The 25966-nt window shown below is 35.4% G+C and overlaps 2 protein-coding genes across 4 annotated transcripts in view; one reads left to right on the top strand and one right to left on the bottom strand.

The window, feature by feature from the left end:
• Positions 1-20163, bottom strand: part of Nup62cl (nucleoporin 62 C-terminal like) — a 75179-nt gene extending 55016 nt beyond the window's left edge. Inside the window, exons 1-2 of one of the 3 annotated variants that reach the window (XM_048796932.1) lie at positions 19956-20163; positions 16889-16940 (exon numbers count right to left, since the gene is read on the bottom strand). In XM_048796932.1, the coding sequence (XP_048652889.1) occupies positions 16889-16901 (13 nt within the window). In that variant the 5' untranslated portion in view covers positions 16902-16940; positions 19956-20163. Of the gene's footprint in view, positions 1-11637; positions 11689-16888; positions 16941-19955 lie in introns of all 3 variants that reach the window. The other 2 variants (XM_048796934.1, XM_048796933.1) reach the window with 2 other exon arrangements.
• Positions 20164-20279: 116 nt separating this feature from the next.
• Positions 20280-25966, top strand: part of Dnaaf6 (dynein axonemal assembly factor 6) — a 42794-nt gene continuing 37107 nt past the window's right edge. Inside the window, exon 1 of the mRNA XM_015497986.2 lies at positions 20280-20368. The gene's annotated coding sequence lies outside the window, so the exon portion shown is untranslated. The remainder of the gene's footprint in view (positions 20369-25966) is intronic.

The raw sequence follows: 25966 nt of genomic DNA, 5'->3' as shown, positions 1-25966 counted from the left end.
CCACGTGACCCAGCCAATCGGCCTCAAGAGCAGGAGGATTGTGGGAGGTGGAAAGAGGCTTGTGTGGGAGAGAGAGGCTTGTGGAAAGCCGGTGGTGGCAGTTGAGGCTCTGAGGATTTTTCCTGAGAGGCTGTTTTGTTTGGCGTGTGTGGTTCTAAAAATAAAGTTAGTTTCTTTTGACAAGTGGCTCCTGATTGTGCCCAGCCAGACTGCGGCAAATTCCTTTTATGATTGCTTAAAAAAAGAATATAATGCTTAAAATAAAGTTAACAAAAGAATTACAAGACTTATACACACAAATATAAAACATCATTGAAAGAAATTAAAGATATCCTAGTAAATGGGAAAACCTCATGTTTTGGGATAAAAAGAAGTATTAGTATTGTTAATACAGTATGGTAGACAGATGTGGTTCCTAAAGATGGCCACATTCTAATTCTCAGGACAAGTGAATATATGACCTTATTTGACAAAAAGGACTTATAAAAACGGGGTTAAGGTTAAATATCTTGAGATTGTCTTGGATTATCCAGGTGACAAAAATCTAATGACATGAAACCTTTCCAGGTTATGGTCAGAGGGAAATGTGACAACAAAAGAATGGTCAGAAAGATGAAAAGTTGCTGATAAAAATAGTCAATGAGCACATGAAAATATGCTCAATGTCATCAGTTATTACAGAATTATAAATCAAAGCCACATAGAGATATTGCTTCATATGCATTAGGATGGTTATACTCCAACTGCTGGTTAGCATGTAGAGAAATTAGAAACCTTACACTACTCTGGGAATATAAAATGGTATAACTTCTCCGGACAACTGTTGGACATTTCCTCAAAGGGTTCCACTTATATATATACCCAAGAATGAAATATATACCCACATAAAAAATGTATACACAATATTCATAGCAACATTATTCATAATAGACTTAAAAGACAATAGAAATAATCCAAATTTCTATCAACTGATGGTGTATGACTACAATATGGTATATCCATATAATGGAATCTTATTTGCCATCAAAAGGAAAAGAAGGGGCTGGGGTTGTAGCTCAGTAGTAGAGCACTTGCCTAGCACGTATGAGGCATTGGGTTCGATCCTCAGCACCACATAAAAATAAATAAAACAAAGGTATTGTGTCCATCTACAACTAAAAATATTTTTTTTAAAAAAAAGGCAAAGAAAGCTGGGCATGGTGGCACATGTTCCAGAGACTTGGGAGACTGGAGCAGGAGGATTGCAAATTCACAGCAAGGCCTTAAGCAACTTAGTGAGCCCCTGCTTCAAAATAAATAAAAAGGGCTGGGGGATGTGGCTCAAGTGGTTAAGTGCCAATAGGTTAAATACCCAATAGAAAAGAAAAAGGGGGGAGGGAATAAGTACTGATTCATTGATAAGCCTTGAAAATGTTATGCTTATTAAAAGAAACTAGCCACAAAAGACCAAATAATTTAAGGTTCCACTTATATGAAATATCCACAATTGGGAAATCTATAGAGTCAGAAAGCAGATTAGTGGTTGCCAGGGACTATGAGGAGAGAGAGGAATGGGAAGTAACTATTAATAGGTATGGAGTTTCTTTGGGGGATTATGAAAATGTTCTAACATTGACTATATTGATGGTTGCAAACTTAGAATATACTAAAATTTAATGAATTATTTATTTTAAATGAGTGAACTCTGAGGAATGCAAGTTGTGTCATACCAAAACTATGATTAAAAAATAATAAACAGGCCAGGGATGGTGGTGCACATTTGTAATTCCAGCTACTCAGGAGGCTGAGAATAGAGGATCACAAGTTCAAGGTCAACCTGGGCAATTTAACACAAACATTACTCAAAACAGAATCAAAACGGCTGGGGATACAGCTCAGATGGGCTTTGATCTCTAGTAACACAAAATAAACAAAAAGAAGACAAGAATAAATTTTCAGAAAATAGATTTTCTGCCTCTTGCTTTAAAATTTCAAAAGAAAAGTACAAAACAAATAAGGGCTGGAGCTGGGCAGAGTGGCACACAACTGTAATCCCAGCATACTGGGAGGCTGAGGCAGGAGGACTATGAGTTCAAAGCCAGCCTCAGCAATAGCAAGCAAATCAGTGAGATCCTGACTAAAAATCTAAAAAAATACATCATAGGTCTTGGAGATGTGGCTCAGTAGTTGAGTGCCCCTGAGTTCAATCCTGGCTCCCAAAAGGGGGGGGGGGGGGCTTATTAAGTGCATAAAGACATAAATAAGATGAATGAATTACTTAAAAACAAAATTACTATCTTTTCATACTCAGTATAGATCACAGTACATGGCACATGGTAGTAAGTGTTCGATAAATGTTTCTGCATAATTGAACCAACTTTTTCTAGAATCTAACAAGTAATTACTGATATTCTATCTCCCCTCTAAAAGGAAAAGGTATTTAATAAGTAACTGTACTTGCATCCATTATTACTCTGCATCCAGAAGTAGAGCAATTCATGGCAACATATAATCTAATATTCTGCTATCCAAAAACATTTAGGTCTGCTGGGAGTGAAGTGGGTAGGGAGCAGATGATAGGAAGGAACTGGGAACTTAACCATGTACTTCCAACTACTTAAAATGTGCACAATGGAGTATCTCTATGTTTCACTTAGGAGGAGAACCACATGTACAGTTTTAAATAAATAACGAGTTTTACAGGAAACATATTGATATTTAAAAATCATTACCTACTGTTGAGGCTGAATTTTTCTTACAGGCTTAACAGCCACTTTAATGTCTTCATTTGTAACTACCTATTCATGTCATCTGCTCATTTTCATATTAGAAAATACTATCTGCTTATTACTGATTTTATTAAGAGTATATAACAATGCTATTTATTTTGCCCTATGGTATAAAAACTCCCCTACCCCAGTTTGTCTTTGATCTTTAATTTTATTTTTACTTTATATGTAGCCAAATTTTCATCACTTTTTCCTTTATGGTCTGTCTTCCTACCATGTTTTAAAATACATTCCCAATTAAACATGTGAAAAGTGTTCAATATCATTTTAAGAGAATACTAGGAATTATAACTACATTGAGAACACTTTTCACTTAACTGATGAAAAGAACATGAAAGCTAGTAACACATTCTGATAAGGACCCTGAAGAAACAAGAAGCCTCACGGTTTCCTAATGGGAGTGTAAATTGGTACAACTCCTGTCGAAAGCAAGTAGCCAAAGTTTTAAAAATTACAAACTCACCTTTTCTTTAAACCCGTAAATACTTCCTCTGGAAATTAATCCATAAATAATGTACTTTATTCCACAGAACTATACACTTAAAATTATTAAAATAAGGGCTGGGGTTGTGGCTCAGTGGAAGAGCACTTGCCTAGCATGTTTGAGGCACTCAGTTTGATCCTCAGCACCACGTAAAAATAGGTAAAATAAAGATATTGTGTCCATCTACAGCTAAAAATATTTTTTAAAAATGATCAAATTTGCTATGTATATTTTACCATAATAAAAAAATGTATACATTTAAGCTCAGCACAGTGGTGTACACTTATAATCCCAGTAGCTCAGGAGGCTGAGGCGGGAGGATCACCAGTTCAAAGCCAGCCTTAGCAAAAGCAAGGTATTAAGCAATTCAATGAGACCCTGTCTCTAAATAAAATACAAAATAGGGCTGGGGATGTGGCTCAGTGGTCGAGTGCCCCCGAGTTCAATCAAAAAAATAAAATAAAATTATACGCATATATGATGTGCGTGTAGGCCTGAAAAATGACATGAAAATTATACCCATTACATTGCTATTTGTATTAGCAATAGAGGAAGCAACTCAAATTCTCATTGTCAAGGAACTGGATATGCAAATTATTATACATTGAGATTACAGAATGCCATGATACTATGGAAAATACTGAGGAATCTCTCTATGTACTAACTAATGTGAAAAACTGCAAAACTTTCAAATAAGTGTAATATAAAATTTAAGTTTAAAAATTAAGATAAATAAAATAATATTGTGTAGAGTATATAATTTATTTCAAAAAAAGGTAGAGGCCTAAGGATATGTATTTATTTGCTAATAAATCCAAGAAGTAGTTATGGAAGTATATATACAATTGAAGTCATTAACTGAATGTAGAAAGAGTACAAGTGCAGTACAGTACAGATGGGGAACAGTATATCTATTGATAACATTTATAGTTTTATTTTGGAATTATTTGACTATATTATTTAAAAATTATATATAAATAAAGTTCCTCTCCATAACCTGAAATATTATTTACACATTTTTACATTCAAAATATTTCAAAATATTTATGGCTCCATTTTTTAAAATATTTATTTTTTTTGTAGTTGTACACAATAACTTTATTTTATTTATTTATTTTTATGTAGTGCTGAGGATCAAACCCAGGGCCTTGCACTGCAAGGCGAGCGCTCTACCACTGAGCCATAACCCCAGCCCCTGGTTTCATTTTTTTTAACCTTTAATTCAAGCAAGATTTCTTTTGATTAATCTTTTAGGTAAATATTCCTCAAAAATCCAGTTAGGGGATGAGATTATGGCTCAGAGGTAGAACACTTGCTTAGAGTGTGTGAGGTACTGGGTTTGATTCTCAGTACCGCATATAAAGTCCATTGACAACTAAAAATGAAAATTTAAAAAATCCAGTTAGCCTGCTATTGCAATTCCTTTATTCAATATTCCAGCCTCTCCCTCCATGGATTTCAAATGTCACCTTCCTAAACACAGGTTTGTTTCTGTACTTTAAAATATTTCATTGATTTTTCTTTCTATCCCTGTTCCATATACAGTTTCAATTATTGTAGCCCCGGAATTCATTTATTTTTACATTACATAACATTTTAAATCTACAGGAATAGAATAAATTCATATATTTTCATATATTTTCCTACAGGACTCAATCATTTCTTTCCTTAAAAAACAAGAGATAGCTAGTCTCATGCATTTATTTCCCCCTTTGAACTTTAGAATCTTGTCAAATTCTTCTCTCCTTTTATTCCCCCCAAAGATTCCCATTATGGTTTTACAAGAATTGCATTAAATGTACAGATTAAATTGCAGATAAAGGAGATTTTTGTATTACTGAATCTGCATTCAGTGGGTCTCATTATTATTCACATCTTCTTTTATATTCCTTAGTAAAATTTTATGGAATTCTTCATTTAAGTCATGCATATTTCTAAAAGTTTATTTCTAGGCATTTCATACTCTTGACTGAAATTGTTAATGGGACCTTTCTCCATTATGTTTCCCAACTACTATTGCTTAAACATAGAGAAGCTATTGATTTTTGTATTATTTATTTTGTAACTGGCTGTATTACTGAAACCTTCACTATCTCTAATTAAATTTGTACTTGATTTATGCCCATATTTTAAATGTTGATCATTTGTCTCAGAACTCGCATAATTTCAGGGCTTGACCTTAAATCACATATCCAGGGGTAACTAAGGAAGAGAATACCACTTAATATGATTTGCTCTTAAGTTAAATGAGTCTTACTCTAAAATAGAAAAGATTTAAAATATAAAATCTTATTTTCCTCTAGGACTAGACTAGGGCTTCTCAATATGGCACTACTGACCTTTTAGGCCAGATAATACTTTGCTGCAGAGGACTATCCTATATATTATAGGATGTTCAACAGGATACCTGGGCTGTACCAAATACATGTAAGTAACACCTCCCCGGTCTTGATGACCAAAAATCTCTCCAGACATGGCCAAATATTTGCTGAGGAGAAAGAATGGGGGTACACAAAATTGCCTCCAGTAGACAACCTCTAGAGAAAAAGTTTGATATCATGATTTCCTCTATTTAGTGATATAAGCACAACAAGAATACACAAATATAATAAATTGTTAAGCAAAAAAAATAGCCAAGATTTTTTTAACATAATGATTCAAGAAGGTGGACTTACCCTACAATTTGGAGATGGCATGCTACTATAATGAAAATAGTGATACTAGAACAATATAAGATAGATAAATGGAACAAAATAAGAAGTCCAGAAGCAGAGTCAAGTACATATAATAATTTGGTGTATGAGGGATAGAGTCATCAATAGGGAAAGGATGTCGATTTAAGAAAATACAATAGTTCAGCTCACTAGTAATTCAGCAAAAATAACACTCTTAAAAATATAAGTCATAAAAAAGAATTTAGAATATTAAGGTGAAAGGCCCATGTAAATAAGCCCAGGACAAGGGTTCAGATGAATAAAAAAATTGGCAATATAAAAATTAAAATCTTGGGCTGGGGATGTGGCTCAAGTGGTAGTGCGCTCGCCTGGCATGCGTGCAGCCCGGGTTTGATCCTCAGCACCACATACAAACAAAGATGTTGTGTCCGCCGAAAACTAAAAAATAAACATTAAAAATTCTCTCTTTCTCTCTCTCTCTTTAAAAAAATAAATAAAAATTAAAATTAAAATCTTAACTCCATTTCCATGAAGATGCAGTACATGTACCTTTTTCCCTTTATCTTGCTAGATACAACTAAAACCCTTTAACATTATATACACAACAAACATAAGAAGACCCTGAAAGGTAGAAAGGAGAAAGCAACCAACTAGGGATTTCAATACTAAAGAAAGAGAATCAAATTGAGTTCTTTAAGTTTCCTTTTTGCATCATATTTCCTAGGCTTGGAGTTAAATAGATTGGCAACCTAGAAATGCCAATGAATACAGACCAAAAACAGTCTCCAACAAAATCTTGCTCTCTGTAGACAAGGAATAAGGAAAGGCAGAGCCAAACAAGATAACAAATATTTAGGTAGGAACCCACTCTACTCCAAGTATCACAGTCCTACACCCACCTATACAGTCAAGCAGCAAGATGGGAAGCCTAGACTTGTACCCTTCTGAGCGTGAAATAAGGCATCTCAATAGCCCAGCCAGGGTGGGAATCAAAGAAAGCCAAGTATTTTTTAATTTCCTCCTGCAGTTAATAAACCTAGTCCTTACATGTCAGTAGAAACCACACTGGGGGCAGGAATGTCCACCATGCCTAGCAGTATTTAGAAGACCTTCACCTCAGGTGTCTACTGTGGCCAAGTGGAAAAAATGAAGTTCTAATTTCACCTTGCAGGAACAAGGTAGCACCCTTCTCCTGCCAGAGCAATGTCAAATAATTTCAGCTAAAGACTGTCAGGCACAGACTTTCATAACACAATATGAATAAGTCCAGGTTTCAATCAAAAATCACTCATTCTGCCAGGTGCGGTGGCGCACACCTGTAATCCCAGTGGCTCGGGAGGCTGAGGCAGGAGGACTTTAAGTTCAAAGCCAGCCTCAGCAAAAGCAAGGCACTAAGCAACTCAGTGAGACCCTGTCTCTAAATAAAATACAAAATATGGCAGGGGATGTGGCTCAGTGGTTGAATGCACCTGGGTTTAATCCCCAGTAAAAAAAAAAGAAAAAAAAAAAACAGCTTCAGCAAAAAAGAAAAAAGAAAAAGAAGCCCAGAGAAGAAACAGAAGATATTAAGAGAACCAAAGGAAAATATTAGAGTTGAAAAATTTAACTGAAATACAAAGTCAGTATAAGAACTAAGCGGCAGAAAAGAGGGTACAGAGATAAGAATCAGTGAACTAGATAGTAAAATAATAGAAATTATCTAATTTGAAAACAAAGAAAACCAGACTGAAAAAAAATAGCAAAGTAGAAGTTCCTGTGGGACTATGACAAAAGATCTAACAGGATCTAGAAGGAAAGTCTTAAAATATGGTTGAAAGAAATAATGGAAAACTTTAAACAAGAAACATAAACCAACATATTCAAGAAGCAAAGTAAGACCAAAAAGGATAAATCTGATAAATCTACACAAAGAAACATGACAAACTTCTGAAAACTAAATACAAAAAAAAAAAAAAAACTTTTGAAAGCAGTAAGAAAAAAAAATAACATCCAATCTATAGAGGAAACATTATTTGAATGACAGATTTCTCATGAGAAACTATGGAAACAAGGAAGTAGTCCAATACTTTTCAAGTATTAAAATAACTGTCAACCTATACCTAGTGAAACCATCCTTCAGGAATAAAGAAGAAATTAAGACATTGAAAGATGAAGGAAAACTCAAGAGAATTTGTTCCCAGCAAGCCACCCTAAAACAATGTCTAAACAAAGTTATGTAAACAGAAAGAAAATGAATAAAGAATCTTGGAACCTTGGGAAGGAAGAAACAACAATATAAAGAACAAAAATAGGGGTGAATATAACTGGATTTCTTTTTATTTTGTCTTGATTTCTTTTTATTGCTGCATACAATTCAAATGTGTGAATGTACTACAGTTTGCTGAGGCATTTGCCAGTTACCTTAGTCCATTTTGTGCTGCTGTAGCAGAATATCTGGGATTGGGTAAATTTTTTTTGGAGTATTTGGGATCAAACCCACTTGCTATGTAAGTGCTCTACCACTCAGCTACACACTCAATCCTTTTTATTTATTTTTTTGTTTTAATTTTGAAACATGCTCTTATGCAGTTGTCCAGACCGACCTCAAATTTGCAATCCTCCTGCCCAAGCCTCCAAAGTAGCTGAGATTATAGGTGAGTGCTACTGCACCTGGCCCAGACTACATAACTTATAATGAATTCATTTCCAGTAGTTCTGGAGGCTGGGAAGTCCAGGGGCCTACATCTGACCAGGGCCTTCATGCTGTATCATTCAGTGGCAGAAGGTATCATGTGAGCAAGAGGCAGGGTGCAAATTCACCCTTTCATAATGAACCCACTCCCATAAACATGATGTTAATAAATTCATGAGGATAGCACCTTCATGATCTAATCACATCATTAAGATTCTACCTCTTAACACTTTCACATTGGAGATAAATTTTCTAACACTTAAAATTTGGGGCACACAAACTATAGCACCTATGGATGAAGCAGAAATTAACCCTGTCTGATGTGGTTCTAGTTATTACGTAAAGGAAATATTTAAGAATTATATTGCAAATGTGGGTGGGTTAAGGAACATATAGGGAGGAAAAGTTTCTACACTTCACTCAAATTGGTAAAACGACTCAAATAGACCATGATAAATTATGTATATATAATATCTAGCACAACTATTCAAAGAGCTACAGAAAGAGATAGTCTCAAAAGTTCTACAGATTAATGAAAATGGAATTTTAAAAAATGTTCAAGTAACCAGGAAATGGAAATAGAGAAATAAGAAATAAAAAACAGCAAAGAAATTTTAAAGATGACACAGACTTCAGCCCTAACATAGCAATAATTATAATATATGCAATTGGCCTATATATACCAATTAAAACAGAGATTAGCAGAGGGGATTTAAAAACTCTGCTCAACTACATATTATCTACATGAAACTCATTCTAAAATACAAAGGGCAGACTGAAAATAAAAAGATGAAAAAGTACATACCATGCAACATTAATCAAAAGACAGTAAAAGAAGGTACATTATTATCAGATAAAGTAAACTTCAGAGCAAAGAAAATTACCATAGACAGAGGGAGATTGTACATAATGATAAAAGGGCCAATTCTCTAATAATTTTAGCAATAATGTTTATTCACCAATTGGCAGAACTTCAAAATACGTGAAACAAAAAGTGATAAAACAGAAAGAAGTCGTAAATTCACTATTACCCAAGATCCTTCAACACCTCTGTTACCAACTAGTCATTAAAAAGAGTGAGGATACAGAAGAACTCAAAAACACCATTGATGATAAAGAAAATTTGGTGAAAATGTAGTATATATACACAATGGAATTTTATTTTTTCAGCTATAAAGAAAAATGAAATTATGGCATTTGCAGGAAAATGGATAGAACTAGAGACTATCATGCTAAGTGAAATAAGTCAAACTCAGAAGGTCAAGGGTCAGATTTTCTCTCATATGTGGAAGTTAGAGAAGAAAAAGGAAAAGAAAGGTGGAAATGGATATCCTGAAGATCAAAGGGAGATCAGTAGAGGAAAGGGACCAAAGGGTGGGAGGCAGGGAGGAAAGGGAAGTACTGGGACTGATTATATAACAAAAAATCACATCATTGTGTACAACTATAATGGGAAAAACACCATTAACCGTCAGGATCTAAGTGACATTTATAAAACACTTTACCTAACAAATACAAACACATTCATGAAACAAATATCAAGATAGATCATATTTGGGGCCATAAACCAAATCTCAACAAATTTAAATGAATTAAGATGTGTTCTCCAACTACAACTACATATCAATAACCAAAGGGAAACAGGGAGATCTCTGAACATTTGGAAACCAAATATACTACTAAATAACTGATAGATCAAAGTGGAAGACTAAAGGGAAATAAAAATAAAGAAAATTGAATGAAAATTAAAATATATTAAAATTTGTGGGACTCATCATGAAAGAGTATGTGATTCTGTTTACTGAATATGTGTATATGTACTCATCTTCAAGAGCCAGGCAGTGTACCTACCAAGATGTTTAAAAATAATAGGCAAGTAAGATTATAGCCATTTTCTATACTTTTTGTTTAACTGTGTTTTCTGACAGTTTGAATATTTACATGAATTTATATTTACCTATATATGCATTCATATACACTATGCCTATTAAAATAAATGTTTTTTAATTTAAAATTTTTATTAAATTCTGGGATTTAGTTAAAAATGCTGATAGTGAAATTATGGCATAAATGTCAAAATTAGAAAAGTAGAATCAATAATCTAACTTCCTAAATCAAGAACCTGGAAAAGAAATAGCAAAAATAAGGCTCTAAGAAACTAAGGATTTTCATCTCCACATAAAAACACACTTTTAAGCGGGGCTGGAGGCACACATCTGTAATCCCAGCGGCTGAGGAGGATGACGTGGGAGGATCTGAGTTGAGAGCCAACCATCGAAATTTACAAGGCCCAAAGCAATTTAGTGAGTCCCTGTCTCAAAATAAAACATAAAAAGGTCTGGGTATTACTGAAAGACATGGATCCAAATAGATTTACCTTGAAGGCATTAGATTAGAAGACTGCCTCCCTTAAAATTCTGAGATGCAAGAGGGGGAACTGTATAATCAAGATCAGTACCATAATCAATAGATGAATATCTCTCTTGAGAAATACTAAATAAGCAGCTTAATTTCCAGATGATATATATCCAAAATTCAATGTGTATTTCCTGTCTATGGCTCACACGAAATGACGGGAGACCACAGATCATAATTCAATGTCCTTTGTGCCTCAACTCCAAGATGACTACATTTTTTAAGACTTTCTTGGGAATAAGTGGCATAATTTCAAATAATTGCTTAAGAAATGCCATACTATTTCATCATCCTGTCTAAGCTCTAAATGGAAAATCTGTGTTTGAGACACAGTCCTTTTGTAGTTCCTAAAAGAATCAGAAACTGTTTACTCTTACCCTAAGGCAAATCCAGTTCCTAGTGGGACAGGAGTTGATGCAACTGGTGTTCCAAAGCTGAATCCTGTAGTCTATTTTGCTGGAGCTGGATTATCGAATGAGAACAGGCTGATGGAATATGAAGATTTACTTACAACCAGTTGGGATGGAGTCCCAAAATTAAACCTACCTATATCGGGTGTAGAGAAAGTAAACCCTGTGGTTGTAGTGGTGATGGTTGTCTCTGCAGAGTCAAAAGTGAATCTACCTGTAGGGGTACCAGTTTCTCCATAATTAAACCTGCTCATGACTCCAAACCCTAAAAGGGGGTAAGAGGAATGGAAGAAAAAAATTTTAGAGGTCTCAAGGAGACCTCCAATTGAATATCACAAATGGAATCCACACTGGAATCACATCCTGTCATTCCAAATTTCTAAAAATACCAGTTAGAAATCATTTAATAAGGGGCTGAGGTTATGGCTCAGCAGTAGAGCATTTGCTTTAGCATGTCTGAGGCCCTGGGTTCGATCCTCAGCACCACATAAAATAAATTAATTAACGAAATAAAGGTATTGCGTTCAACTACAACTAAAAAAATAAATATTTTAAAAAAGAAATCATTTAATAAAAACATTTTTAATTGCAAAGCAAAGATTTTTCTAAAAAGAATTATCTAGCAGCTGGAGTCAAAGCAGAAGACCTGAAAGAGATATGTGCCCTAACACCTGAAAATAAAATGCTGAACCGAGTATGTTTAAAGCCACAGGGTAAAGCTACTGGCTCTTCAATGAGCAGAAACTTAGTGAAGCTTACATCTGGGAAACATCTATAGGAGAGTGGAAAAGACTGGGGAGACACGTGGGAACCCCAAGCCAATGCAGAACATATGCAAAAATGGCCTGAATTCAATTTACCTTTGTGGTACGAAAACTTCAAGCTAAGATGTTAACATGAAAACTGGTTAGGAATAGATGAAACCTCCAGAGTCCAGGCAGGTTACCCATGATATCACTCAATAGAGATGTGTCCACTTCCTAGGTCATACTTGGTCAAAAAAAAAAAAAAAGCCCCAAGAAGATAAACTTATAGACAAGAATGATAAAACATTTAAGCCATCTTAAGATACTAAAAATGAGAGAACTCTCTTCTAAGGAATTAGAGATAATAGAGTGATCTGAATGGCACATTAAAATGTTTAATATGTTTAACGAACTCAAGATAAAAAAACAGCACCCATAAAACAAATACGCAAATGTTAAAAAGAGTCAAGAAAAATCCAAGAAATGGATTTTAGTCTTACAAATAAAGAGGTTTAGCATGTTTGTAATCCCAGCAACTCGGAGCCTGAGGCAGGAGAATCACAAGTTCAAGGCCAGCCTTGGCAACTTAGACTCTAAGCAACTTAGTAAGACCTTGTCTCAAAAAATAAGAAGGGATGGGGATGTATCTCAGCAGCACAGCACCCCTGAAATCAATGCCCAGTACTGGGGGTGGGGGAGAAAGAAAGAAAGAGGCTCAAGAAATAGACTTAAATAATAGGCTAGCCACAATTGAAAAGAAAAAAAAAATCAGTGAACTGTAAGAAACTGTCAGATCACAGGGCAGATAAAAGTATGGGAAAGAAAGAAAGAAAGAAGGAAGGAAGGAAGGAAGGAAGGAAGGAAGGGGAAAGAGATGGTCCAATATATATCAGGAAGGAATATAGAAGGAAAAATGGAATGGCAGAAACAATATTCAAAGGGTTTATAAGTGAATTTGCTAGAACTGAAAATGAGTTCTCAGATTAAAAAGGTCACCAAGTGCAAGCAAGCAACCCTTCACCACTACCCAACAAACACACATATCTCCTTACATACAATATATTTAAAAACTGGAATATTAAATATAGGGAAAAAATCTGAAAGTTATCAAAGACAAAAAAAATACCTAATAAGTAGCCAGATTGACATCAGCTTCTTCATTATCAACAATAAATCTTAGAAAACAATAGAAAAAATATCTTAAAGTGTTATGGGAAAATCACTGTGAATTTATAACCCTATCCTAGTCAAGATTAATGGAATCAGATGTGCCCAAAATTAATATTTACACAATAGCTGGGAAAGGTAATTTTAAGTAATCAGTTTCAAAAATATTTCAACAAAGCTGAGTCTTACTATTTTGTGTACTACTAAGAAAGGAAGGGAAAAAATATCAACCTGTCATAATTCCTTATCACTTAATTTTTTATGCTTTTCAAAATAATTTTTATTGTCAGCATAGAATTTAATCAAACATGCATACATTTTAAAAAAGCATAAGCCAAGTAACTTGGTTAAGTTATCTCTAGACTTCATATTCCTAATCCATTTTGCAAATCCAATTTCTTGGATGTCTCCTAAGTCACCAAGAACATGATTGAAGCAGCTTTTCTTTAAAAAAGAAAAAGAAAGTCATTTTTGCTATTCTCTTAAGCTGGTTTTGCAAATGTATACGTAAGTCACCTTTTGTCTTCATTTCATCATATTGATAACTAAATCTAATTTACTACCTTCTCCATTCTCTTCCCCACAATTACCGGTTTCTTGGAGTTAAAGATGATTCCACATTGTCTCAGGGAATTTTCACCCCAGCTGTTCATCATACAAGTTTTGAGTGTAGACATTTTCATATCACTTGTGCATGCAAGAACAATTATCATGTCACAGCTACCATCTAGCCAAAAGACACTATCAACTGGCAGGCTCATTTCCATTTCAAAAATGTTAAAATATGAAATTTATGTATACCACTTAAAATTAATGAGAAATAATAACTTGAATAGTATTAGTATCAAGGTTATAATGAAAAGCCTTTCCAAGAATAAGTCTAAAGTACAATACTGAATGTATTAGTTACAACATACTTATTTCTAAGTCATGTACACATCTTAAAGTTTTTAAAATGTGAGCTCCAAATGATGATTTCAAGTGTAGTAATTCAGTCCTGGAAGGTATACAGACAGGGAAGCATATTGAGCAGAACAAAAGCACTTGTATTTAATTTTGTATTCCCAAATGCACCACCCTCCTAGGTTGCACATGTTATGTTTTTATAAATTATAATATTATATTACATGTCTCACATAACATTATATGCTTCTTTTCATCTAATTTAAATTTTAAATTGTTCATATTCTTGTTTATTTTTTAAATCTATTTTGCTTAACTAGTTTCTGACAAAGGTGTTTTTAAAAGACTCACATTGTTATTATGAATGATCAATTTCTAATTATAATTCTATTGTTCTGCTTTGTATATTTCAAGACTATGTTGTTGGGAGCATATATTGAAGTTCATGGTTGATAGTCTCTTGGTAGATTTTCTTCTATACACCAAAACAAAGTGCCTATTTATTATTAAATTGCCTTAAAGTATATTTTTTCTAACATTAATATTGCCTCATCATTTTTATTTTGGTTGGTATTTGCCTAGTGTATCCTCTTCCAATCAACTTTTCTGTGTCATTTTAAGTGTAGTTTTTGTAAATAGCATACAGAACTGAAATTATTCAAACCAATATGACAAGTTTAACTTATTTGGTTTTATTGTGAATAATATAATAGGGTTTTTCTTCCATCTTACATTGTGTTTTGTATTTGCCATACTCTATGCATTTTTTATCTTTTTTGCATATCTGGATTGATAGAATTTTCTTAATTCCCTTAATTTTCACCAGGTTTACAAGTTATATATTTTAATAATATTAATTTGTGTGAGTTCTCTTGAATTATTTAAGGATACAGGCAAAAATTCATGTTCTTCTAACAAAGCCTGAAGTCAATTAGTATTCTCTATCCTTTTTAACAAACAGGATCTTAGTACACTTTAGCATTCCTCTGCATATCACTATCTTATTTAAAATTAGAAAACAGGCCTATACTCAAAATCTGTGGCTATCAGTAGAAAAGCTGTCTTTGCCTTGTTGAGTTCTTCCTGTCAACCTCTAGTCCTCTTCTAGTAGCTTCTACTTATCCAAACATCCTAACTATAGAATCTTAAAATTAACAAAACTATAGCTTTGCATGTTAAGCAAATCAAAACTACACTAAGATTTTATCCTACCTTCTCACTCTAGTCAGTTCTAATCATCAAGAACACAAATAACTGCTGGCAAGGATGTGGGGATAAATGTACACATATACATTGTTGGTGGGACTGCAAATTAGTACAACCATTTTGGAAAGGAATATGGAGATTCCTCAAAAGACTAGGAATAGAATCACCATATGACCCAGCTATCCCACTTCTTGGTATTTATCCAAAAGAACTTAAATCAGCACACTATAGTGATACATGCATAGCAATATGTACAGTAGCACAATCCACAATCGCCAAGTTATAGAACCAACCTGGGTGCCCACCAATAGACAAATAGATAAAGAAAACGAAAATGTATTTGTGTGTGCATATATGTGTGTGTGTGTGTGTGTGTGTGTGATGTATATTATATGATGTATATCATACCCACACAGAGAGTTTTACTCAGCTATAAAGAAGAATAAAATCATAACATTTGCTGGTAAATAAATGGAACAGAAGAACATAATGCTAAGTGAAATAAACCAGACTCAGAAAGTCAAGGATTGAATGTTTTCTCCCATATGCAGAAACTAAAGAGAAAAAGAGAAATAAAAAGGGGGATCTCACAAGAAAAGAAGAGAAAACCAGTAGAGTGGAAGCATGGGGACCAAGGGGGAAGAAAGAGGGAAGGGAAAGGGGAAAAATGAGGAATGAAGTTGACCAAATTATATTAGGTACAAGTATGACTATACTACAATATATTCCAGTTTTGTATACAACTATAATTTATCAATTAAAAAATAAACACATAACAGGCTGGGGTTGCGGCTCAGTGGTAGAGCGCTCGCCTAGCACATGTGAGACGCTGGGTTCAATCCTCAGCCCCACATAAAAATGAATAAATAAAATAAAGGTATTATGTCCAACTACAACTAAAAAATATTTTTAAAAAAAAATAAATAAATAAACACATAAATGGAAGACCAATAGGGTAGAGGAAGGGGATCAGTGAAGGGAGAAGGGCAGAGAAGGGGGAAGTATTTGAGACTGAAGTGGATAAAACTACATTAAATGCATTAATGGATATGTCAAAATGAACCTCACTGTTAGATATATCTATAATGCACTAAAAATAAATTTTTAAAAAAATGGTATAGTCATACAATGGAATACTATATAGCAATAAAAATAGCTACTTGCATTTAAATCTCAAAACCAATATTGACCATAAAAAGTTGCAGAAGAATAAGTACAGTATGCCATTTATGTAAACCTTGGAGACACAAAAATATTACAAATCATTTATGGGCCCATCATAGTGAACTTATAAACACACACTGGAAAATATATACTAACTACATAAATACAATTATCACTGCAATGGGAAGGAAATGAGACTGGGAAGTGATATTAAGTAGTTGCTATAATGTTTTAGTTCTTAAAAAAACAAACAAACAAGGAACTGCAGGTGTAGCTCACTGGTAGAATCCATGCTTAGTATAAGTGAGGCCTTGGGTTCAATCTCCAGCACCTAAAAAAAAAAATCATCATCTAAGAAAAATATAGCAAATTTTTAATAGTTGTTAAATCTTTGGTGGGTGTTAAAATGGTCTCTGTGTTTTTTTCTTTGAAGTATTTCATACTTTTAAAAAAGAGGAACTACTAACCCAGTATGCCCAGCACAGTGGTGGTACAAGCCTATAATTCCAGCACTAGGGGGACTGAGGATAGGAGGATTCCAAGTTCAAGGCCAACCTCAGCAACTTATTGACACCTTAAGCAACTTATTGAGGCTTTAGTGAGACCCTGTCTCAAAATAAAAACTAAAAAGAGCTGGGGTTGTAGCTCAGTGGCAAAGCATCCCTGGGTTCAATCCCCAGTATCTCCCCCCCCCACTGCATCACCCACCCCACACAAAAAGGACTACTTAATGTTTGAAAATGACAGAAAGTAAGACAATATGTGTGCTTTGAAGAGGGAGATGTGCTAATATAGATCAATTATAACTTTTATTCTTCTAATTTAATTGGCTGCTTTATAAAATATTTTATATTAAAAAATAATACACATTCAAATAACCTTTGGAAAAGATAGTCAGAAAGAAATTTAATCAGTGTGAGTGTTATTATGGCACTTGAATCTGCCTGGACCTGCTATGATTCACGCTTTTTTAAAAGTAAATCATGTTGAAAATGTCTATACTTATTAGTGGAAAAAATACATTCAGCCTAACTCATATGTATAAAGAACACCACAGTTGATCACTGTTGCTCTAGCATACAGAAACTGGAAGGCCAAATTCAAACATAAGTGGGGCAAAAATTCCCAGTCCAGATCCAGATCCCTGGCCTACCTATTAGGCTTCCTCTTAACCCAATGAATGGAAGACAAAAAGTTATATAAAGGATTTTAAGTAATCAACACTTTGCAGCATTATTTTTATAACTGGAAATAAATCATCTGTTGGTTTAGTTAGGCTGACTCACTCTGAAATATTAGGGTAATATTAATAATTCAAATTATAAAGACTATCAAACAGGAAAAAAATACAGAACAGTATTAAATGAGCAACAACAAAAAAAACTATATAAACAAGAAGCACAGTTATGTAAAAAATATTGGTATATATGGATAAAAAAGGGAGGGGGACAGAACTACTATATTATCATAGTAGAGAAATGAGTGCAATTTTTTATCCTTAATTTCTTTCAATGCTGGTTTAATAAATCATTTCACCAGTGTTTTAAAAGACTTACTCTATATAATACAAAAGGATTACCTAAACTATATTTTTCTCGTAGCTATAAAAAGAAATTTTTAGCTGTACTTTTTATCTTTCAATTTTTTAAGGTTTGTTACGTTAAAAACAAACCAGCAGTTGGGTGCCAGCAGCCCCTGAGGCTGAGGCAGGAGGATCATGAGTTCAAAGCCAGCCTCAGCAAAAGCAAGGTGCTGAGCAACTCAGTGAGACCCTGTCTCTAAATAAAATACAAAACAAGGTCAGGGATGTGGCTCAATACCTGGTACCCAAACAAACAACTAGCAGCCAAATTCAGTTACCTCTGTTCTGGGTTGGAAAGTCAGAGAAACTTTCCCCACTTAATTTCTGCCTCTAGATCTGATCTGGTATCAAGGCAGAACAAGTCAAGACTTAATCAAGTGAGCTCTATTGGCTGAGATGCAATGACAGTGTGACCTGAGGCTTCACACTGAACATCTCTAATCTTTGTGTTATTCCCTAAGTGCATACAAAAGTTCAAAAACTAAATGTCTAAGGTCAATGTCTTTCAAACTGTGAATGACAATTCATTAAAATATAGTGGAATGTGCCAGAGTACACTGCATGTAATAAGTACTGTTTTTGCAAAACAGTCGTCATTTCTATATAGTGTATATATGTCCTGAAGCCACAAAATAAAATTTATTTCTCACTGTGAATCATGGCCAAAAGGTATATGAAACACTGGCTGGGCACTTTAGACTTTAGAATAACGTGTATTGAAGCAGACTTAAACACACACACACACACACACACACACACACAAGAAAAAAAGGATAGCATAACACATAACTTAAGTTCTACAAATATCTAGAAATTAACAAAATGCAAGACACATAAACTATGATCACCCGCAGTAATAAAGGAATTATGGTACAGATGATTTGGCCAAAAAGCCAATAACTTTACTTTAGTGAATAACATTCAAACCCCCTTTTTTGTTTGTTTGTTTGCTCACCTTAGACAACAATAAGCAGAATGGACAAATTACTCAAACTTCACCCTCACCTCTGCCAGATGGGGTGGAAGTTAAGAAAAGCATGGTATCAGAGAGAAGGGAAACAGTTCAGTGCATTCTAATCAAATTCCAATCCAAAATTCAACAGTTATCAAAAGCAACTAATCATGAAATTCATCCTGTCTCTCCTGGTTTGTAACATTCAAACAATGTGTTTTGAGCCCAATTATTAATCACAGACAGTTCAGGAAACTCTAAATAATTATTGCCCCATCCCTCCCTCCCCTTTGTTTAAAATCAAACCGCGCACTGCAGGGAAACTAGGGATATAACTCTACCCCTAAGACACCCAAATTCCCAAGCAGTGGCAAGAGGGAGGCGCGCTTGCGTTTCTCTGTTACAAGGCGGGAAAAGCAGGGCAGCCTGTCTGGTGATTTTCTCAGGATCTGGGGCCATGCGCGGTTATTACTTGTGCGCCACAGGTGCCTCACAGCAGCCGAACCAGTACTTTCCTGGGGCTTCAGGCCACGAAGGCTTGCCCAAGCAGAGAAAAAGTGCGACCTCACTTTACACAGACGCGCGCGTTGAGCGGCGACAGAAGAACGACACGTGTCTCTGTCAGAGGGAGGGGGCTGGGGGAACAAGGTTCAGAGCCAAGCAAATCCTTCTCAACTCCTGGCCCACCGACCCTACCCTTCTACTCCCGCTGCTGCAGAAGTGCGTGTGACTGGGTCCTCAGAACTGGAATTCACAGGGCAAAAAAGCTTCATGGTGACAGAAGCCTACCAACGAAAGTCCTGCAAACTTACCGTAGTAGCAGTCGCTGCCTTCTGTCCCGTCCGTAAAGTAAACGGGTTGGCCTCCGAGGCTGTGTAGCCACCAGAGGCAGACCCAGACCTACGCGAGCCGGAAACAATCTACTCTCTAGCTGAAGAGACGCTAACCGCTACTGAGGCTTAACTGGGGTCGACCTACTTAACTAGAAAGGGCGGCCAATGACCCGACCTGGACGCACCCGGATTGGCTGATTCTGGTATTGTTTTAAAGGAGACCCCTCTATGATTGGCCAGGGAGGTCAAGCGGGAAGGCCGGAGGTGGTGGTGTGCGGAAGGGGGAGGGGGGAGCGGGGGAAAGGGTAACCAAGTTGTTACCCAGGCAACTGAGAGACGCAGAGCTCTCCGCTATTTTCGGAGCCTAGCCAGCGACCCGAAAACTGACCCAGGTGAGGAAATGCGAACCTCAAGAGGGGGAAAAACAGGGTCCTCAGATGCTGTGACTATCTGGGAGAACTGTAGATACTTGAGACTCTAAGAAATAACTCAAAAAGCCACAAGTTGCACTAAGTAGAGGTGAACCGTTTCCTCAATCCCTCAGTCGTAGGCACTAGAAGCCGGGTGCTTCTTTAACAAAACTCAGTCTCAGAATGTGAGAGACGTGGAAGTAACATACAAGGTATGGGTGCTGGTCGACTGACTATCAAAAAGCCAGAATAAACATCTGAAGACTTTCCAATTAGCTACCTCGGCTTTCACACACTTAGCTGTTCTCCCTTCCCCTCAGGTTGGCTAATTGGAGGGTGTAAATCCTGTTTCCTTATAGGTAGATCCATGTGCTCCAAGTGGAGCAGCTGCAGCCTGGGTTGGGATGTGTGGGGAGAGGGGGCGTGGATAACACTGTTGAGACCGAAAAACGTGAACCTTTCTACTTGCTGCGTTAACAAATGACCTGTGTGCGAGAATTTTGGTGCTGTGGCCTCAGAGTTCCAACTGAACTTGGTCAAACCGGATGAGGAGAAGGGAGCGGTTAGATTCGCACTTAGTGAGACAGAGTGTGGTGTGCCAAAACTACTTGTTCCTACAAAACCTGCTATTCGCCAAGGGCTGATTTGAGGGAGTAAGTATTCTATGTCGTTTGACTATTCCTTTCAAAAAGAGGGGAATTAGATTTAAAAAAAAAAAATGAATCTGAGTCAGAGGAGGGAACTGAGTTTGGCCTGGAGACAGGGGGATTGTTTCTCCTAAGAGCCTACTCTTGTGATAGTGGTTCAGAACACAAACGACAGAAAACGAAGCCAGGACTGTTGAGGAGAAAATTTCAAAGCTCTAAAAAGAAAACTTGCCCTCTTTTTTCCTTAATATTGATTTCTTTTACTTACACGCCCTTATTTTTTACTTGTTTACTTTGAAGTTGTCCTGAGATTTGAACCTGGGGCCTAACAAGAAGTGGTAGGTGAGCACTTTGCAGCTGAGCCACAAGCCCAGACCAAAGATTTGCTATATTAATCTCCATTTAGACCTAAGTGGAGCCGGGCGCCTGGCGCGCGTCTTTAAACCCAGCAGCTCTGGAGGCTGAGGCAAGAAGGTTGTGAGTTCAAAGCCAGCCTCAGGGATTTAGCAAGGCCCTAAGCAAGACCCTGTCTGTAAATAAAATATTTAAAAGACCTGGGGTTGGGGGTCAGTGGTTAACCGCTTCTGGGTTCAATTCCCAATACCCCTCCCCCCAAAAGAGATACAAGAATATAAGACTTGAGAGAAACAAGGAGAAAAATGAATACCAAGTGTATTCTCTGAAATGTACTACACATCTTTTGGTAAGTCTGAGGGAATTCTATAGAAACTAAGGATTTTCATCTCCACATAAAAACACACTTTTAAGCGGGGCTGGAGGCACACATCTGTAATCCCAGCGGCTGAGGAGGATGACGTGGGAGGATCTGAGTTGAGAGCCAACCATCGAAATTTACAAGGCCCAAAGCAATTTAGTGAGTCCCTGTCTCAAAATAAAACATAAAAAGGTCTGGGGATGTGGCTCACTGGTTAAGTGCCCCAGGGGTTCAATCACCTGTACAAAAAAAAAAAAAAAAGGCTGGGGTTGGGGCTCAGTGGTACAGTGCTTGACAAGCATCTGTGAGGCACTGGGTTCTATCCTCAGTACCACATAAAAATAAATGAAATAAAGGTATTCTGTCCGTCTACAACTAAAATTTGAAAAAAAAAAAACACCTCACATTTCAAAGCTGGGCATGGTGGTACTCAGGAGGTTGAATTGGGAAGGATTGTTTAACTAATTATGTTCCTGCATCCAATATATAGGACACCTAAAAATATAAATTGATGACACCAAACGGAGTAGCACATGCCTGTAAACTAAGCAACTCCAGAAGCTGAGGCAGGAAGATGGAAAGTTCAAGGCCAGCCTAAACAACATAGTGAGACCCTCAGAAAAATAAAAATTAAAAAGGGCTGAGGTTGTATCTCAGTAGTAGACCACTCCTGAGTTCAATCCCCAGTGCTGAAGAAACATCGACCAAAAAAACAATTGGAATGGTATAGATTCCTTATGGTTAAAATAAAGAACAGAGAAAATGTTAAAAGAGGTTAATTGTTTGTGTTTATAAAAGATTCCAGGCACTTTCAAAAATCAATCTTCCATTTTGGATAGAGAGAAGTGATGGGAGGGGAGGGGGAGGGGGTAGGAAGGGCAGCAGAATAAAATAGACATTATGATTGCTGTATGTATATAGGTGACTGTATGGCCAATGTGATTCTGCAATCTGTACAATCAGAAAAATGAGAAATTATACCCCAATGATTCAAATGTATGAATTGCCAAGATCATTGTAATGTCATGTGTAGCTAATAAAAAAAAAAAGAAATGAAAAGAGCAAAAAAAAATCAATCTTCCATTAAATGTGTGACAAAAGCTTTGTTAAGTTTCCACAGCTACTTATGAGTTGGTTTATTTGATAGTAGGAAAAGTTAGAAACCTAAAAGGAAACTGTTATTGGGTTTTGTAAAAGACTCAAAATGAATGTTTTTGTGAGTTGGACCCACAGCTTAGTGCATACTAAACTACACCTCCAGCCTCAAATGAACTACTTTAATTTGAAGGGAATTACTGATGAATATAGTTTTCAAAACATGTGAAAAGAAGAATGAAAACAGGATTGGAGGTATAGCTTAGTGGTAGAGTTCTTGTCTAGCAGGTGCCACATCCTAGGTTTTGTCCTCAGCACAATGAAAAAAAAAAGCAATTAACCAGCAAGCCAGTATGTTATAATTTAATTCACACAGAGGCAGAGATGATGTTTACTTTTGTGTTCCCAGAAGAATTTGAATGCATAAATTGCTAAATAAGTCATTATATAAATAAAGTTGCAGAAGAAATGCCCAATTTATTTAGAGAATAAATGGATCTTGAATACTTTGATGTCATTCAGTTATAATTATAATTCAGTCAGAATTTGGTTGTTATTTTTTAACCTATTAAGTAAATTCCAGAAGGATGCTATTTGATGATTTTTTATTATCCTGATTTTATTTACCATATGTACTTGAATTAATAAAATATCACTTTAAAATAATCTATAATTTAGCATCTTAATTTAATTTAGACATTTTTCTAATTAAAATCAATGAGTATTTTTTTTTTTTTTGGTGCCAGGGATTAAACCCAGGGGCCATTAAACACTGAGCCACATCCCCAGGCCTTTTAATTTAATTTTTACTTTATTTTATCTTATTTTATTATATTTTGAGACAGGATCTCGCTAAGTTGCTCAGAGCCTCTCTAAAGTGCTGAGTCTGGCTTTGAATTGCAATGCTCCTACCTCAGCCACTAGAGTAGCTAGCATTATACACCCTACGTCTTTTTTTTCTTTTTTAGTACTAGGGATTGAACTCAAGGTCATTTTACCACTCAGCTAAATCCACAGTACATTTGAATTTTTTATTTTGAAACAGGGTTTCACTAAATTGCCAAGGCTGGCCCTGAACTTGTAATCCACCTGCCTCAGCCTCCTGAGTCACTGAGATTATAGGCATGTACCAGAAAGTCATCCTTATTGTTACTATGGACAGAGACAAACAAAATAGCATGATCTCAACCTCACAACTGAACTGACTTGATCCAAAAGTTACTGATAACCGCTTTGATACTATGGGTCTGAAGCCACCCTGATTCAACTTTGTTAATACCTAACTGGCTCTAGTGTTCTGTTAATGAGCTGGTTCTGCAGTATCTGTTTTTAAGCCAGTTGTGGCTACTACCAAGATAGATCTCCCAACTACTTTTATCTGTGAGGACCCTAAAAGCTCAGATTGATGTGGGAAAAACAAAGGCTTTGCCTGGACAATGATTTCCTTGGCATTGGCTTAGCAAAATAAGAGAAAGAAAAACACAGAGTCTAAAATTCCTTCCTTCCTTCCTTCTTTTCTTTCTTTGGTTGGACCCATGGATGTTTCACCACTGAACTACATCACCACTCCTATTTATTTATTTATTTGTGGTGCTGAGAATCAAACCCAAGGCTTCACATGCTAAGCAAGTCCCCAACCCTTTTTTTTTTTTTTATTTTGATACAGGGTCTCACTAAAGTTGCCCGGGGTCTCACTAAGGTTGCTGAGGCGGCTGACTTTAAACTTATGATCCTGCTGCCTCAACCTCTTGAGTTGCTAGGATTAGAAGCATGTACCACCACATCCAGCAGAAAAATTTACTTTTTAAATAACAAAATATCAAATAAAATATTTAGTTCTGTATTTTGGTTTTATTGAAACTCTTACTTAAAATTTTCTCTAATTTAAAGTTTTTCTTGGCCTATTTAAGTGACAATGCCACAAACACAGGCAGTGTGGCTCCAGAATCTTTTTCTATCACTACACTATACTACACAAGTAGAAGAATATACTCCAAAGTACAAAGGCAGGAGATTATAGGGTATATTTAATAAACTGTTCAGTTTTTGACAGAATAGAGAACAAATATAAGATAATAATAGGAGGGAAGGGTTTAGAATATGAGACTGGAGCTATATCGTAAAGGGTCATGATTGCGAGACTCAAGGTGAACTTAAATGTATTTCAAACTTACAAATAATTCATCAAAAGGCATATTCTCTTGCTTTTAAAAATATCATCTATTTGTGTAAAATGAATTTTAACTCATTAAGTCCTAAGTTTTCAATTCTCAGAACATCACAAATATTCAAATATTATTTAAAAGTTAAATTAAGTGGGATATTTGTTGCTCAATTTAAGTTTTTATTGGTGTTCCACATCTGGGACAATGGGAAAAATGGATTAATAAATGTTTTTATTAAAGTTTAAAATATAATTTTGGTTTGTTAAACTTATGGAAGATCTAGTAAATCTTAATTTTCATTCAATTTAGAATTTTTCCCCAAATCATGTAATTGTTTTTCTCTTTTGATATCTTGAACTATTTAATTAGTATATACAAAATATCTGTGATTCTTTTGTTTCTCAAAATACAACAAACTTGTCATAACTTATTATTGTGTTTACATATTATTATTCTATATGATATAGTAAAAATAATTTTTGCTAAAGTGCTAATTTTGTTATTATATTTCTGCTCTAATTTAAGTAGAGTGCTAGTCTATGTCATTTTATGCCAGCATAATTGAGAAATCCAATTGTGGCTCAGTTCATAATATGCTTGAAATATATAAAGTATTAGTAAGAATTATTGTGAATGATTTGTTTAACAAATCCAAATACATACTTCCTAAGGATTGGTATCCCTTTTGAAGTAGTCACTTTGGGAGGCTAATCTACTTATTCTAATGACGTTGCTATTGCTCAAATTACTTTTGAAACTACTCTTTTAGAATTGCCTTGAGGCCTGTAGCACATTGTTTTGAATATCCTCAGAGAAGCAAATCTTCATATTTTGAAAGTAGATGTGATATCTAGATATATGTAGAAATCACTTGGAGACAAATTTGATATATAATCAAACTGAATGATACCATAATGATACCTGTTTTCTTAGTAAAAATAATATAGAGAGATATGAA

This window comes from Marmota marmota, unplaced genomic scaffold (genome assembly GCF_001458135.2).
Source record: "Marmota marmota marmota unplaced genomic scaffold, marMar, whole genome shotgun sequence".
NCBI lineage: Eukaryota > Metazoa > Chordata > Mammalia > Rodentia > Sciuridae > Marmota > Marmota marmota.
The sequence above is the reverse complement of the archived record's forward strand: the minus strand, read 5'-3'. Positions and strand labels throughout refer to the sequence as shown.